Source organism: Parus major, chromosome 2, assembly GCF_001522545.3.
Source record: "Parus major isolate Abel chromosome 2, Parus_major1.1, whole genome shotgun sequence".
In the NCBI taxonomy this organism is placed as follows: domain Eukaryota; kingdom Metazoa; phylum Chordata; class Aves; order Passeriformes; family Paridae; genus Parus; species Parus major.
In genome coordinates this window covers 2,148,469-2,161,669 of record NC_031769.1, presented here as the reverse complement: position 1 = coordinate 2,161,669, position 13,201 = coordinate 2,148,469, and the positions used below count along the sequence as shown (strand labels likewise).

The 13,201-nt window shown below is 42.3% G+C and overlaps 1 protein-coding gene across 4 annotated transcripts in view; it reads right to left on the bottom strand.

Moving 5' to 3' along the window:
- Positions 1-13,201, bottom strand: part of LOC107200626 (meiosis-specific coiled-coil domain-containing protein MEIOC-like) — a 30,294-nt gene that overhangs the window by 7,505 nt on the left and 9,588 nt on the right. For 3 of the 4 annotated variants that reach the window (XM_033519952.1, XM_033519948.1, XM_015619376.2), the window contains 8 exons: positions 12,785-12,910; positions 11,256-11,423; positions 8,967-9,082; positions 8,525-8,691; positions 6,497-6,598; positions 4,134-5,916; positions 1,566-1,700; positions 1,303-1,483 (listed from right to left, as the gene is read on the bottom strand). In XM_033519952.1, coding sequence (XP_033375843.1) covers positions 1,303-1,483; positions 1,566-1,700; positions 4,134-5,916; positions 6,497-6,598; positions 8,525-8,670 — 2,347 coding nt within the window. In that variant the 5' untranslated portion in view covers positions 8,671-8,691; positions 8,967-9,082; positions 11,256-11,423; positions 12,785-12,910. The remainder of the gene's footprint in view (positions 1-1,302; positions 1,484-1,565; positions 1,701-4,133; positions 5,917-6,496; positions 6,599-8,524; positions 8,692-8,966; positions 9,083-11,255; positions 11,424-12,784; positions 12,911-13,201) is intronic. The other variant, XM_015619375.3, reaches the window with a different exon arrangement.

The window sequence follows — 13,201 nt, the reverse complement described above, 5'->3', positions numbered from 1 at the left end:
GGTGGACACCAGGCAAACTAGTTTGCTGAGGCTGCAGGCAGTTTTTTGATTTTGCAGAAGAAAGGGGCACTGATTTTTGGATGGGTGAGTTAAAGCACAAAGATCTGGTCGAATACAGAGATGAAATCTTAAAGCAGCTCCACAGGGGATTTGTTTGCAACTGTGAATCCTGCAAGGCCAGGGATTGCAAACCTGCACATTTCCAGCCAAAACTGCTGATGTTACAACCCTTCAGATACAGATTGTTGATGAAATCTGGGACTGAGCTGCTCCTTCACTCCTCTGGGAATTCAGGAAGGGAGGGGATCTCCCCAAAACCTGTGACTCAGCAGGAGGGACCAGAACCTGATGATGCCACAACTCCTTGTAACTGATGATAGAGCTGTATGTTGGCAATATTTGGATGCTGTATTGGCATTAAATCTAATCATAATCATCCACTTAACCACTGTCCTCCATCTCCTGCCTGGCCAAGAACCTTCCTTCTACTCCTCCTGACTCCCACTTGGAGTTAAAGTCACATGGAAGTTTTAGGAGTAATTTTAAAAGTCAGTTTGCATGTAGGACTATTGTTTTAAGGGCATGACACTTTACATTCATTTTGTATTTTAATTTTTGGCACCTGAATTGCAAAAGCAAAACATTTTGGTTCTTTTTCCATCTTATTTTTCCCCCACAAGAAGAGCTCTTCCACAGTCAAAGGAACCTCCCTGCCCACTTCAGCAGTAAGGAGTCACAGGGATTTTCTCAAGAAAAATAATATAATCCTTAACCCCAAATCATAAATTGCCACGTTTAGTGCTGCTACAGGTTATTCTGGCTTTACTTCAACAGCATTTGGGAAACATGGAATGTCATTCCTGGTGGGTTTGTGATTTAGGTAAGGTAGACAGACAATTGATTTGCACAACACTGGCAATTTTGTTATTATTTTATAAGCTGAAGAGAAAAGAAAGTTTAACCACATCAGGAAATAATTCTACTTGCTTAAAAATGAGCACATTTTTGCTTTAGGACAACCACTTATGGCTATATAATGCCACTGAGGAGTTTTTACAGTTGTCACCTAGCCAAGGGGAAAAAATTTCAAAGTTTTTAAAGTAGTAACAGGAAAACAACAACAAAAAAATAGAATTCAAAGTAATTTAAAGTCTTAAAAAGTAACAAGAGTGTATTTGCAAACTTTCTTTTGCCAGGGTGACAAGAATTGCTGTGTATTGCAAATTTACATTTTTAGGTGGAACATATTCAGAATTTAATCCCTGATAAAGCTTTGAGGGCTCCAGGAATGGGCAGCACTACCTTTCTCGTTGTTATAGCGTGGCACCCCATGACTCTGGGGGTTTGCAGCATTCCCAATCTCATCCTTCCGGCGTGCCTGGGTCACCTGAATGGCTTCCAGGTGGAGCTCCAAGGTCCTGGAGATGTTCCTGTGCACAGGAGCACCACAAAGCCTCTCCATTCTTCCTATCAGCACCAGCACCTGGCAGAAAACACCAAAATCACTGAGCACTGGTTGATAAAACAAACAAATCCTGAAGGAACTGCAGCTCCACCAGGCCTACCCTGGCTCGTTCCCGGGACTGGTCGACGATCAGGCGATCCACGCGGGATGGGTTCGCGGGGAGTCGGGACATGGGGCAGGTGCTGGAGCTGGAGATGTGCTGCCCTGGGAAGTGTCTTGCAAGGTCAGCCTCAGTCTGAAAAGGAAATGATTTGTCAGTGTGAGTGCTTGAAATTAGTACAATGGCATCAATCCGGTTTTTGGCGCTGTTTGGAATTTTTGAGTGGATTAGGAGTGAGCGCCCTAGCAACTTCTGGCTGCATTGACAGAAAAACATTCCCAAATATCCCAGAATGGTTTGGCTTGGAAGGGACCTTAAAGCTCATCTCATTCCACCCCCTGCCATGGGCAGGGACACCTCTCACTGTCCCAGGCTGCTCCAAGCCCTGTCCAACCTGGCCTTGGGCACTTCCAGGGATCCAGGGGCAGCCACAGCTGCTCTGGGCACCCTGTGCCAGGGTCCCACCACCCTCACAGCAAAAATTTCTTCCCAAATCTAATCTAACCCTGCCCTCTTCTGGTTCAAAGTCATTCCCCTTGACCTATCACTACATGGCCTTGCCAAAAGTCTCTCTCCAGCTTCCTTGCATGAATGTTTCTCTAATTCAGCTCTCAGAGTCCAACACCTCTCACTGCTTCTCTCAAATGTCACATGCTATGGTTATTAAAGAAACAGAACCAGGGGATAGCAGCAGCATAAATCACATCTCAAGTGCATCAGGATGAAACCACATTTAACACAAACTGGTACCACCTGTTTAACAGAGAAAATCTTTTTCTTTAACAGAAAATCTTTAACACAACAGCCAAACTTCTGCTGAGAAGGAGTGGCTAAGCCAGTGTCTAACACAGACAGTGACTAAACATCACCAAACCTATTTTTGGATAGGAAATTCTTACACATGGAGTAAAAAAGACACAGCTAGCAGTAGATTCCTTATGTCCTTCCTCCTCCAGGGTACCATGGATGTAGGAGAGAGGAGTCAGGTGCTGCACTGCCATTCAAGGCAAGGCTAATTCCACATTCCCACTGTGTGTATTTGTACTGAATTTGAGAGGAAGTCCTTCTCTTTTTGCTTTACTTCCATATTATTTAGTCCCTGCCCTGGTCCAACATGGACAACAAGAGCTGATTCCACCTGTACTCATCATCTGAGGAGCCCAAAAGGCATCCAGAAAAAAAAAAGACAGAGAAAGGGTCATGGATTCTTATAACAAAACCAGAATTACCTAAGCATTACAGCTAATAAGCAATTAACTAAATTACATGCACATTAAATATTGCAGACAATTCCTAACTTGTGGAAATGCTTTAAGTGTGAGATCCCTGGAAAAGTGGGGTTTCTGATAAGTTGTGACCCCAAAGCTGCAATGAACAGGTTTCAGAGAGCTGAAAGGGCTGAGTGATCAGACAAGGTGGAGAGAATTAAATCAAATCCCAGGGGGAGTTTCTGTCTTCTCGAAGTCATCCCCTCCTAAGGAATGTGGTTTGGCTGCAGGAATGGGAGCCAGGCTGTGGCAGCTGGCTTGGAGGACTGAGAACAGTTTATATTCCATAACCACACAATGCCCTGAGCAACCCAGAGCAGCTCACTGGGATAAAACTGGATCACTTGGAATGGACCAGATCAAAGGGTCAATAAAGCCCCTTTCATTAATAAGTATGAGGATAAACAACCCTCCTTTAATGAAGAAATAAAAAGCAGGAGACAAAAACCGTGACTTGGTCTTTGTAAATGACTAAATTGTCCCAAGTCCTGCCTGAGAACAGTGGAGCAAGAATCATCCCTTTCTCACTTCCAGAGAATTCCTGGAAGGCCAGACAGGCAGAGAGGAGTCTTGTTTAAATGCATCCATTGGAGAGTAGCACAGGCATTTCCATTCACACTTCCAAAAGTCCATTAGCAAGGTCCCCCAGATGATGATGGAAAACAAAAGGTATTTCCCAGGTCTGTTTGCTCAGACACCTTTTTCCAATGACCAGGAGGTTTCTCACACGTGGAAGCAGCCACGGACTGGGTGCATAATTAGAACCAGGGGTTATGGACAATTCATTTTCTGAGACCTGGCACGGAATTCAGGGATTTGACTCCTCTTAGGAAAGCTCTTCCTGCTTCTTTAGAACACAGAGCTTTCATTCCCAAGTGCAATACCCTCATTATCAGTGAGATCCTTCCCTGCCAACAGTTCTGGGAATGAGCCTGAGGCAGGAAAGTGACCATAATGAGAAGAGCATAAGCTGAAATTTCCTTTGGGAACAAACAAAACACTGTAGGTTTTCTCTACAAATAGAGGGTGCCCAGGATTAGTTGGTTCATTTTCTTTTTTAATAAAGCCAGAGATTTACTACAACAAGGAAGAAAAAAAAAAAAGAGAGAGAAAGTTGTGGCTGCATCACTTAAAGTAAAAATCCAAACAAAAATAACCCCCAAAACAACCCAAACCAACCATAAAAAAACCAAAAAAAAAGACCAAAACCCCCCAACAAATCAAAGAAGAAACACCATAAAACTTTCTCTCTTAAAACCAGCCAAGTCTTTATCAGGAATCATCACCAATTGTGTTTTACCTTCTTCCTCTCCTTCTCCAGAGCTCTCCACTGCTCGTAGCACTCCTCCAGTCGAATGTGGAGCTCGTTAGCGGGGCCACTGCGGCTCCTGGGAGCTCTGTACTTGTTAAATGGGGTTGGAAAGGCAAAGCAGGGGGCAGGGATTTCCCCAGAGAAGATATCACTGATGAAGGGACTCAAGGGGTTAAAGTCGTCGCAGTGAAAAAGATCAACAAGGTCCGAGAACGGAAACGGTGGCGGAGGGAAATTAAAATTATTTCCTGATGAGAGCAGCTGGTGATTAAATGGAGGGAAGCTGGGATTTTGCTTAAAATCAGACATGAATGGGAAAGAAGGAAGCAGAGAAGGATTGATGAAATCTGACAAGCTGCCACCATTCTGCTCGTGCTTTTTTGGAAACGCGTCGAAGGGCTGGCGGTTTGGAGCTGCAGATCCCAAATGAGGGATCCAATTCGTTCTACCTCTTCTATCATCTTTATTGCCACTTTCCTGGCTCTGCCTTTTTGGGAACCTGTGGTATTTCTCAGCGGGGTCTCCACCTGCAGCTTTCTGCTGCACGAACCAGTCGGGCGAAAAACGAACGGGGAATTTGCGGCGCCGCCCCTCTTTGCTCATCCCGGCATCCTCCTGTGATCTTCCAACAGATCTCACCTGCTTCTGGATCTCTGAGACGAAATAAGGAACCCCCAAATGACTGGGAACTTCATTGGATGTTTGTAACCTCCCATCTTTCCTGGGAGGGAGGGCGGGAAGGAGCTGGGGGTAGTAGGAGGGCTGGTGGGTGGGAGAGCCCCCCGACATGGTGGAAACCCCTGATGAGGACTGGGGGCTCGTGGCCATTTGTTTTCCACATGGAATTTCAGATGCAGCTGCCAGGTTTTTCCCATCCAGCCACGCACACCCCTGGTACGAGGAATAACTCCCGTTTTGCACAGCATTTTTCACAGGTAAATCATATCCAGCTACATGAGAAGTTTCCTTAGGGCCCATATTCACTTTACACTCATTATTATTATTATTAAAAGCATCTCCCAAAGTAAAGCCACGATGGCCATTTTGCACATGGCTTTCCTGGGGTTTTCTGCCTGTTCCTCCAGAAAAATTATTTTCCTTAGTGGGTTGATTGAAGAAATGAAGTGATGGATGGACAGGTGACTGCAGTTTGTGAGCAGCTGTGAAGTTTTCACATCTTTTAGAGAACAGCTGGCTGTCCTGGGATACTTTATCCCAAGAGTTATCACCAGGCTGATTGGAAAGATCAGGGGAATACTTAATTTGTCCTTGAGCATAATTTTTCAGAGCTTTTCCTCTTGCTCTTTCGCTTTTCCAAAGCTCCTTCTGCACACTGGGGCTTTCCTTCATCCTGTTCTGAGGAGAAAAAGGGCTAAAACTGGAGCCACATTTTTCATAGCCTCCATTTAACCTCCCATGGTCGTAAGTGCACAGATGCTGGTTCCAGCTCCCACTTGGGAAGGAAAACCCTTCCTGGGGAGCTGTGGTGCTGTTCTGCCAAGAGGAATTCTCAGGGTAAGCGTTTGTTGGGGCGGTGCTGGGATGAGCATGGGGAGAGAGCCAAGACTCGAGGAGCTGAAGGTCTCCCAGACCTCTGTGCAGCATCTCCACGTCAGGAGGCTCCTGCAGGGGTTCCTGATGGCAGCTGGTGCCCAGCAAGCTGGGGAAATCCTTGTTTTGGACACAGTGCTGAGCTGGGAGCCCTGGGAACTCCCCATTGCTGCCCAGATCAGGTGCCCACAGAGGGGGAAACAATCTGGATAGAGAATTCCTGTAAGAGAGTAAAACAATCAGGATTTAAAATGTTCCCTACTTTAAAACAATTCACACATCACAGTTATTCCCCAGCTTTACATTATTCACCAGCCATGCACAGCTCTCCTCAAAAACAGAAGGAATATTCCCACAGCAGTGAAATGCTCTGTGAAATCCCATCACCCAACTGTTTATCTGATGCACGTTCAGAATTGCAGGGTTTATTTGGATTATTTTTATTTAATTGGATTTATTTATATTTAATCTCAGATTCAGTGGAATCCAAGATTAAATATCTCAGATTCCACTGTAGTCAGTCAGCTCCCTACCAGTCAGAATTAATTATCTTTATTTCCTCCTCAAATTCTGTAAAGCTGATGGAAAACTTTAAAAAAAATTTGCATTTTTAACAGTTCAGTTTTGCTGGGTTTTTGTGGCTTTTTTTACTGGCAAATGAAGACACCTCCACATTTTAAGGGGATTTAAAAGGCTATCATTACTCAACTCTGAAATAATTAAAAATGTGTATCATACCTGTGTGACAATGGGCATAAAAACCAGCACACAAATGACAAAAACTCTCAGAACAAACTTACCAATCCGTAGCTGGTTCTGGTTTGTTTGGCTCCTCTAAAATGCTTGACACCAACCCAAACATATCAGGCCCATTGCCAGAGTAATTAAGATTTATTGGTGCCCTGAAAAATTAAATAAATAAACAACAAAGTAAAAGTTTTAAATAAGTCTTTTTCTCCTAAATAAAACAGGCAAGAAGAAGAGGATAAAACTTTTATTTTAGCAGCATTTTCTAGTTGTTCTGAATTTAATGTATCCTGAGCATCCCTCTACAGAAATCTCTTCCTGCATTTGTGAATTCTATAGTCCAAGCAAAGTAGAATTATTTTCCTTTTTGCTTCACCAGAGACTTTCCAAGCACCAAAAATTTTTCTTTCTTTCCAAGAAACAAAACTGTTTCATGGACATTCCTTCAAACCTTGACTGTCTTGTTCAGAGCATAAATAGGATCAATATTCTCAAAGTCTGGAGCATTCTAATTTATCTGCTGCCAAATAATTCAAAACCTATTATGTTAATCCCAGAAAATAATTTATTTACTTAAGTTGGACCACTTTTTAATACCCTTTTGGGGTTTTAGTAAGTATTTTCTTAGTCTAAGTTAGTTTCTCACTCAAGTTAGTTTCTCACTCAATAAAAGATCTAACTCAGTAAAAGAGCTAACTAACTATCTCTGGTAAATACCCAAGGTTTTCCACAAGTTTTAAACAAACCTAATATTTACTTCAGGTGTAAGATTAGATTTTTATTGAGTTGGTCATAATGACTCCTGACTCTTCCTCACAATTTAATTAAAACAATGCTGTTAAAGACTTCCTTCCCTCCATCCTCATTGTTTTGCTCCAATAAACTTCCCTCCCCACCTTGTTCTGATTCCTTTCAGTGTCCCTGAAGATCTTGGAGTTTCCCCTGGTGCCACCTTCCCCAAACCACCTCAGCTGCCACTTAATTGCTCACTGACTCTGATGAACAGAGACAATAAAATGTGAGACAAACTCTTATTAAAAAAATCACCTTTTTGATCTCTTGCCACTGTGAAAATCAGTGAAAATTACACCCTGCTGGCTTTTAAGACCTCACCAGTTTCACTTCTAACTCGGTCCCTGATTTACTCCATGCCTGCTCAGTTTCCTCTCAGTGGGATCTGGATTTAATTTTGGACACACTGAAGTGCAAAAACTCTTTTCAAAATGTTTTGTGAATGCAGAACTGACACTTGATAACCAGATCTTTTCTGTGTCTTGGTCAAATCACAATGTTTTTTCTTTTCCTATTGTTTTTTTTAAGGAGACCTCAAGAAATTCTGAATATCTGCTGGCTCAGAATGGGTGTAGACATGGATTAACTCTAATTCCATAACTATTTTTTGTCTTTAAAGTTACCTTGCAATAATTTGTGAATAATCACAGATATAATAACAAAGGCTGCTTTAAGGAAATACTGTATATTTTAATTGGCAAATTGCCACTCCTTACTTAAAATTAACTCTTACAGTTGACACCAAAGCTGTGTGATCTTTTATTCAAAAATGAACATCACTCTGAGACTTCCAACTGGAACTAGCAAAAAAAAATAAGGTTTTTTGTAATATATCTTCCTTAACTATTAATTTTAATAGTTAATTAACTATTAATTTTATTAATTCATTAACTATTAATTTTCAACACTGTTGCCAGTGGACTCTGCTTTCTCCCCACCTCAGATTTTGTCTTTCTTATTAAGCAAATGATAAAAAAAATGCAGTGAGGTATTAGAAATGCTCATTAAAAGAGCATTTTCTCATCAAGAGCTGCTGTGTCAGTCTCTATCACCCAATTCCCTCCAAAAAGGGCAATATTCTGTCACCACTACTAGGCTTTAAGATGGAAAAAAAAAACCCCTAACACATCTTTTCCTCACAACCTCAGTAATAACCATTACAGAACAAAGAAAATCCGCTGAGTTTCCAGAAACTCTCCCCAAAAAAATATCCAAAATCCCCATTAGTTCTTTAGCACAAGAACTGCAGTGACCCAGAAGCCCTGAGGCCACATCAGGAATGCTGATACCTTTTCTTTGGGCACTCCTGGAAGGCAGTTTGGGATGCAAAATCCTCGGCACATCCGGGCCAGTCGTTGCACAGCCGGGAGGGTTCTGGAGGCGTGGGGGGACTGGGGACTGCTCCCAGTAACGGGGAGAAAAACTGAGTGTCCATGGTTGGCTTCCTGCTGTTTACCTGCATTGAACAGAGAAAGAAATATTTCCTTTTTAATATTAGATGTTCATCTAGAGAGCAGTAAAGGCAGCAAGGCAAAGCTTTGCTTTGATTTCCTGAAGTAAACTAATTTTTCAGGAATGCGTAACGTAGCCATGCCAAAAGGATAAAGTCTAAATAGTGTTCCCTCCTTTGCCTTATTAAGGCAAATTTAATAATGATTAATTAATAAAATTAATAAATTAACCCAAATCTATCTTCTGAAAATAAATATGCAAGTAACAGAATTGACTTACTGCACAGTAACAGGAATTCTCCACAGGTTTCACATTTTAGGTGTTGGCGTGGCACGTTCAGAATCGCCTGCTCTGTGAGACTGGGAATGCTCCTGTCCCAGGCAAACACATCCCCTCTGGAAAACAAGAGCCATCATCCCTGTTATAACCCCAGAAAACACAAAATATTCCAGTGAAGAGCCCATGGGAAGAAGGGAGAAGTGCCTGGAAACTCCACAGAGCAAATGTGGGTAAGAAAGAGAGCCAAGTACTGCTGCAGAAAGCAATATTACGAATAAATTATTTATTCAGAGGTTATTTATGCCAAGAAAGACTGGAGCAGATGATATTTGAGGCCTCTTCCATCCTGGAATTCTCTAAATTTAATTTATCTTCTTTACTATTAATCCCTGGCCCAGTGAAAGCAGTCACAGACTCAGATCTCCCTTCCTGGGTATTTTCTGAAAAGGTGGGACAGAAATATTCTCTGGTCAGGTGTGTTCCCACCAAGAGCAGGACAGAACAACCCTGCAGAGAATGCTTTTTAACTTAAAAAGTTTACACAGTTTGTAAACTTTTCACAGTTTGCTGTGAACTGATTTTGCACATCCAGACCAATCCCTATTAAATAACAGAATTAGAGAAGGCCACACAAATATCCTGTAAAATTCCATATAAATGCTGTCAGTATTTATGTCATTAAATGAGGCACAAGAAGAGCTCACACAGGGACATTCTGACCCTGCAGGGGAGGAGGAGGAGGGTGTGACCCACACTTTCTGCTCCAAGTGACTCCTGAACAAACACAGGCATCCCTTAAGGATCCAACAAGACTAAAATTCCATGAGAATTTAGCAGCAAGCAAGCAAGAATTTAGGCAGTGCCCAGCCCCTGGTGCTGCCTGGGCTTCCAGGAAGCAGCAGACAGAGAAAAACCTCCTGCTCCTTGGCCAGCATAAAATACTTGTGCACAGATTAAAAATAGGATCTGTAACAAATGGATTTATGCTTTATTTTCAGAGCCATTAATCACTGCTGATGTTGAGTTGTGCAGGACAATGTGTCTAAAAGCCCAGGAGAAGTGGGACTCCATGTACCCTAGATAAGGCTCAGTGCTTCCAAAACACTGGAGCCTGTTCTTCCACCCAGTCAAACATAAATTCTCTTCTGGGGTTTACATAGGAACCTCTAACAAGTTGCAGGAAAAAAGAAAAAAAAGGATGGAATCACTCAGAATCTCAAAGTTACAAATCAATTAATTAAATGCTGCTTTGGGGAAAAAAAAAGGGGAGAAACCTTTTATTTAAAAAAAAACCAACCTATAATTGAAAGAAATTATAACTCCTACAGTCTTCAGTAGGGCTTTTACTTTATTCCCCTGCATATCCTGGGAAAGCCATGGTCTTGATGAATTGCCTTCAAAAACAACAGTAAAAAGCTACATCTAAAGCCCAGACAGGTCATTTGGACTAACTTTTTTCATTCAAACAGTGAAGGAGCAGGCAAAAAAAGTATTTACCAAAACCACTCATTATTTCCAGAAGCCTCACGCATTTCTTTGTACCTAGATTCTCTTCCAAAGTTAGAGGAGAAATAGGTGACCACAACTTCATTAGTAAAAATGTTAAGATTTCCTGTATAAATATATATGAAATTAAATAGTATCAAAGCTCTTTGACATTGATATCATTGTGGTATCTGTGACATGAAAAAAGAAGAGATTTAGATCAGACACTGAGAGAAAGCTGTTCCCTGTCAGGGTGGGGAGGCCCTGGCACAGATTCCAAGAGGAGCTGTGGCTGCCCCATCCCATCCCTGAGACCCTGGAAGTGTCCCAGGCCAGGCTGGAGCAGCCTGGAATAGTGGAAGGTGTCCCTGCCCATGGCAGGGAGTGGAATAAAATATTTTTAATGTCTCTTCCAAACCAAATTCTGGGATTCTGTGATCTTCAAGATCAGTGGAAGATGTGCCCGAGCCATTTTCCACACAGAGGCTTCTGCAGCTGGAAACAGAGACCTGCATCTTGTGAAAATCCTCCCTCTGCCGGGATTCCACAGCACTGGGAATACAGCAGGACACTCCCACGTTTTTCCTCATTACTGGAAGTGTTTTGTTCCCAGTGCTGTCCAGCAAAGCCCTGGAAGCAGTTCAAGACTTGTGGCTGTTATTGAGAGATGCCAGGAGCTGCTGGCAACACACCCTCAGGCAGCCTGGAAGGAGTTTTAGGAATTTTTCATGGAGAATCCTAAATTATGGAAGGGTTATGAACATCTGGGGGACTGGAACAGAATTATTTGGGTTGGGAAAGTACCTGCAACTTCCAGGGTGCTCCAAGCCCCATCCAACCTGACCTTCCAAGAATCCCAGGGGCAGCCCCAGCTTCTCTGGGAATCTGTGCCAGGATTTCTTCCTCTGTAGAGATGGGAAGACCTTCTGGCTCATATTAGATTAAAAGTTCTCTGAAAAGATGTTTTATAGCCTGAAAAATAACATTATCACAGCTAAATATTACTTCTTTGTACAATCAGAAGAAATCCCTTTCACTGACACAAAGTCCCACCTGACAGAGTTCTTGGTTTTCCAAAAAGGCATTAAAATTAGCCAAAAGGCTTTTGTACAAAAATTAGCCAAAAGGCTTTTTTTTTTCAACCAGTTATCCTAAAGGATAACTGCAGGATTTGCCTGCTCCAGAGCACTGCAAGAACATCCCTGATAACAGTAAACAACAGCACTGCAGCGTTATCACATCCACACTGAGGGTATTCTGCTCTGATTTCTCAGCAGGATAAGTATTTCCTGTTTATTTCTTGGGTTTTGTTTCTTGGCAGGATAATGCAAACACAAAAAAGCACTGATTTGGGGCGTTTTTAAGACTTTTAATAACTCCCACCTGTGGATATCTTAATCTGTAGCACAGTGGGACTGCCTGACTCATTCAGGGTGCACTGCCAAGGATTCTCTGAAATCCACTGGGGAAAAAAAAAAAATTAAAAAAATTCCCAGAAATCTCTAAATTGCTTTTTTGGGTTTCCCAGGAAATGAAGCAGCAGAAGAAAACAGGCAACAAGGATGTGTAAAAAATCAAATTCAGGGGAGAAAAATAGGTCAGTTATTGAGACCTCTTAGTCAGGGATAAAACCATAAAAATGGCAGATAACTGAAGATTTCCCTCTAAATACTGAACTCACAGCATCACAAAGACTTGTTGCAGCAGCAAAAGGAAATGTTCCTTTTCAGCAGCCAAAGAATCAAGAAACCTTTTTTTCCTGAGGAAAAGAAGCCAAGTTTGCCAGACCCCTCTTAGCTGGGTCAAAGGCATTTTCAAAAAGCACCTTTTAAGGTGGGCTGTGTGTGGGAATAAATAACTAAAATAACAGTAATGAATAACATTAATATGTAGAAAAATCATGGCAGAAAAAATCATGAATTTATGAGGTCAAGATATGGGTTCTGTTACCCAGTTACAATTAAGAATATTCACAGGTTCACGAGCCATTTGTTTATTTTGTTTTAACACAAGCATCTAAATACTGGCTATTCATTTCATACAAATTAATATTTTTGGGGGTTTTTTGGGTCCATGGTAACTTCCAGCAGTTTTCCTTCAGGACTTTGTGGTGAGTCTGACAAAGACAAGAAGAACATGGGAGGATCTGCTGGATTTCTATGAGCAGAGAATCGCTCTCCTGCCCTGACACAAACAGAGAAAGCTGCTCCGTCTGGGAGATGCTCCCTCCAAATGCTGAGGTTTTTGTGTAATGTGGTTTATTCACTACAAAACAAACACCTCACATGAGTTTTTATTTCTGATTCCCCACAGAAATTCAGTTTTGGGCTCACCTGTGGCTGGCAATGCCCAGGGGTGGCACTTGGACCATGTCCTTGTTATCAGCAGCCAGGTTCTCTCCTCTGGAGTGAGCAGCATTGCGTGCAGGCAGGAGTCAGACTCCTAAACACCAACTTCTCCTGTTGAAAAGCAATTAAAATAAAATAAAAAAAAAAATGCAGTTACCAGGTATGTCAAAGTTGTATTTACAAATAAAACTCATTTCTAGCTCCTCCCACTCACAGCCCCAGGGCTCCTCCAGCCCAGCCAGCCCTAACCCAAGGCAAGATGGGGAAATCCATCCTGCCAGGGAACGGGAATGGAGAATTCCTGAGGGAGCTGGGAAAGGGGCTGGAGAATTCCTGAGGGAGATAGGAAGGGGCTGGAGAATTCCTGAGGGAGCTGGGAAGGGGCTGGAGAATTCCTGAGGG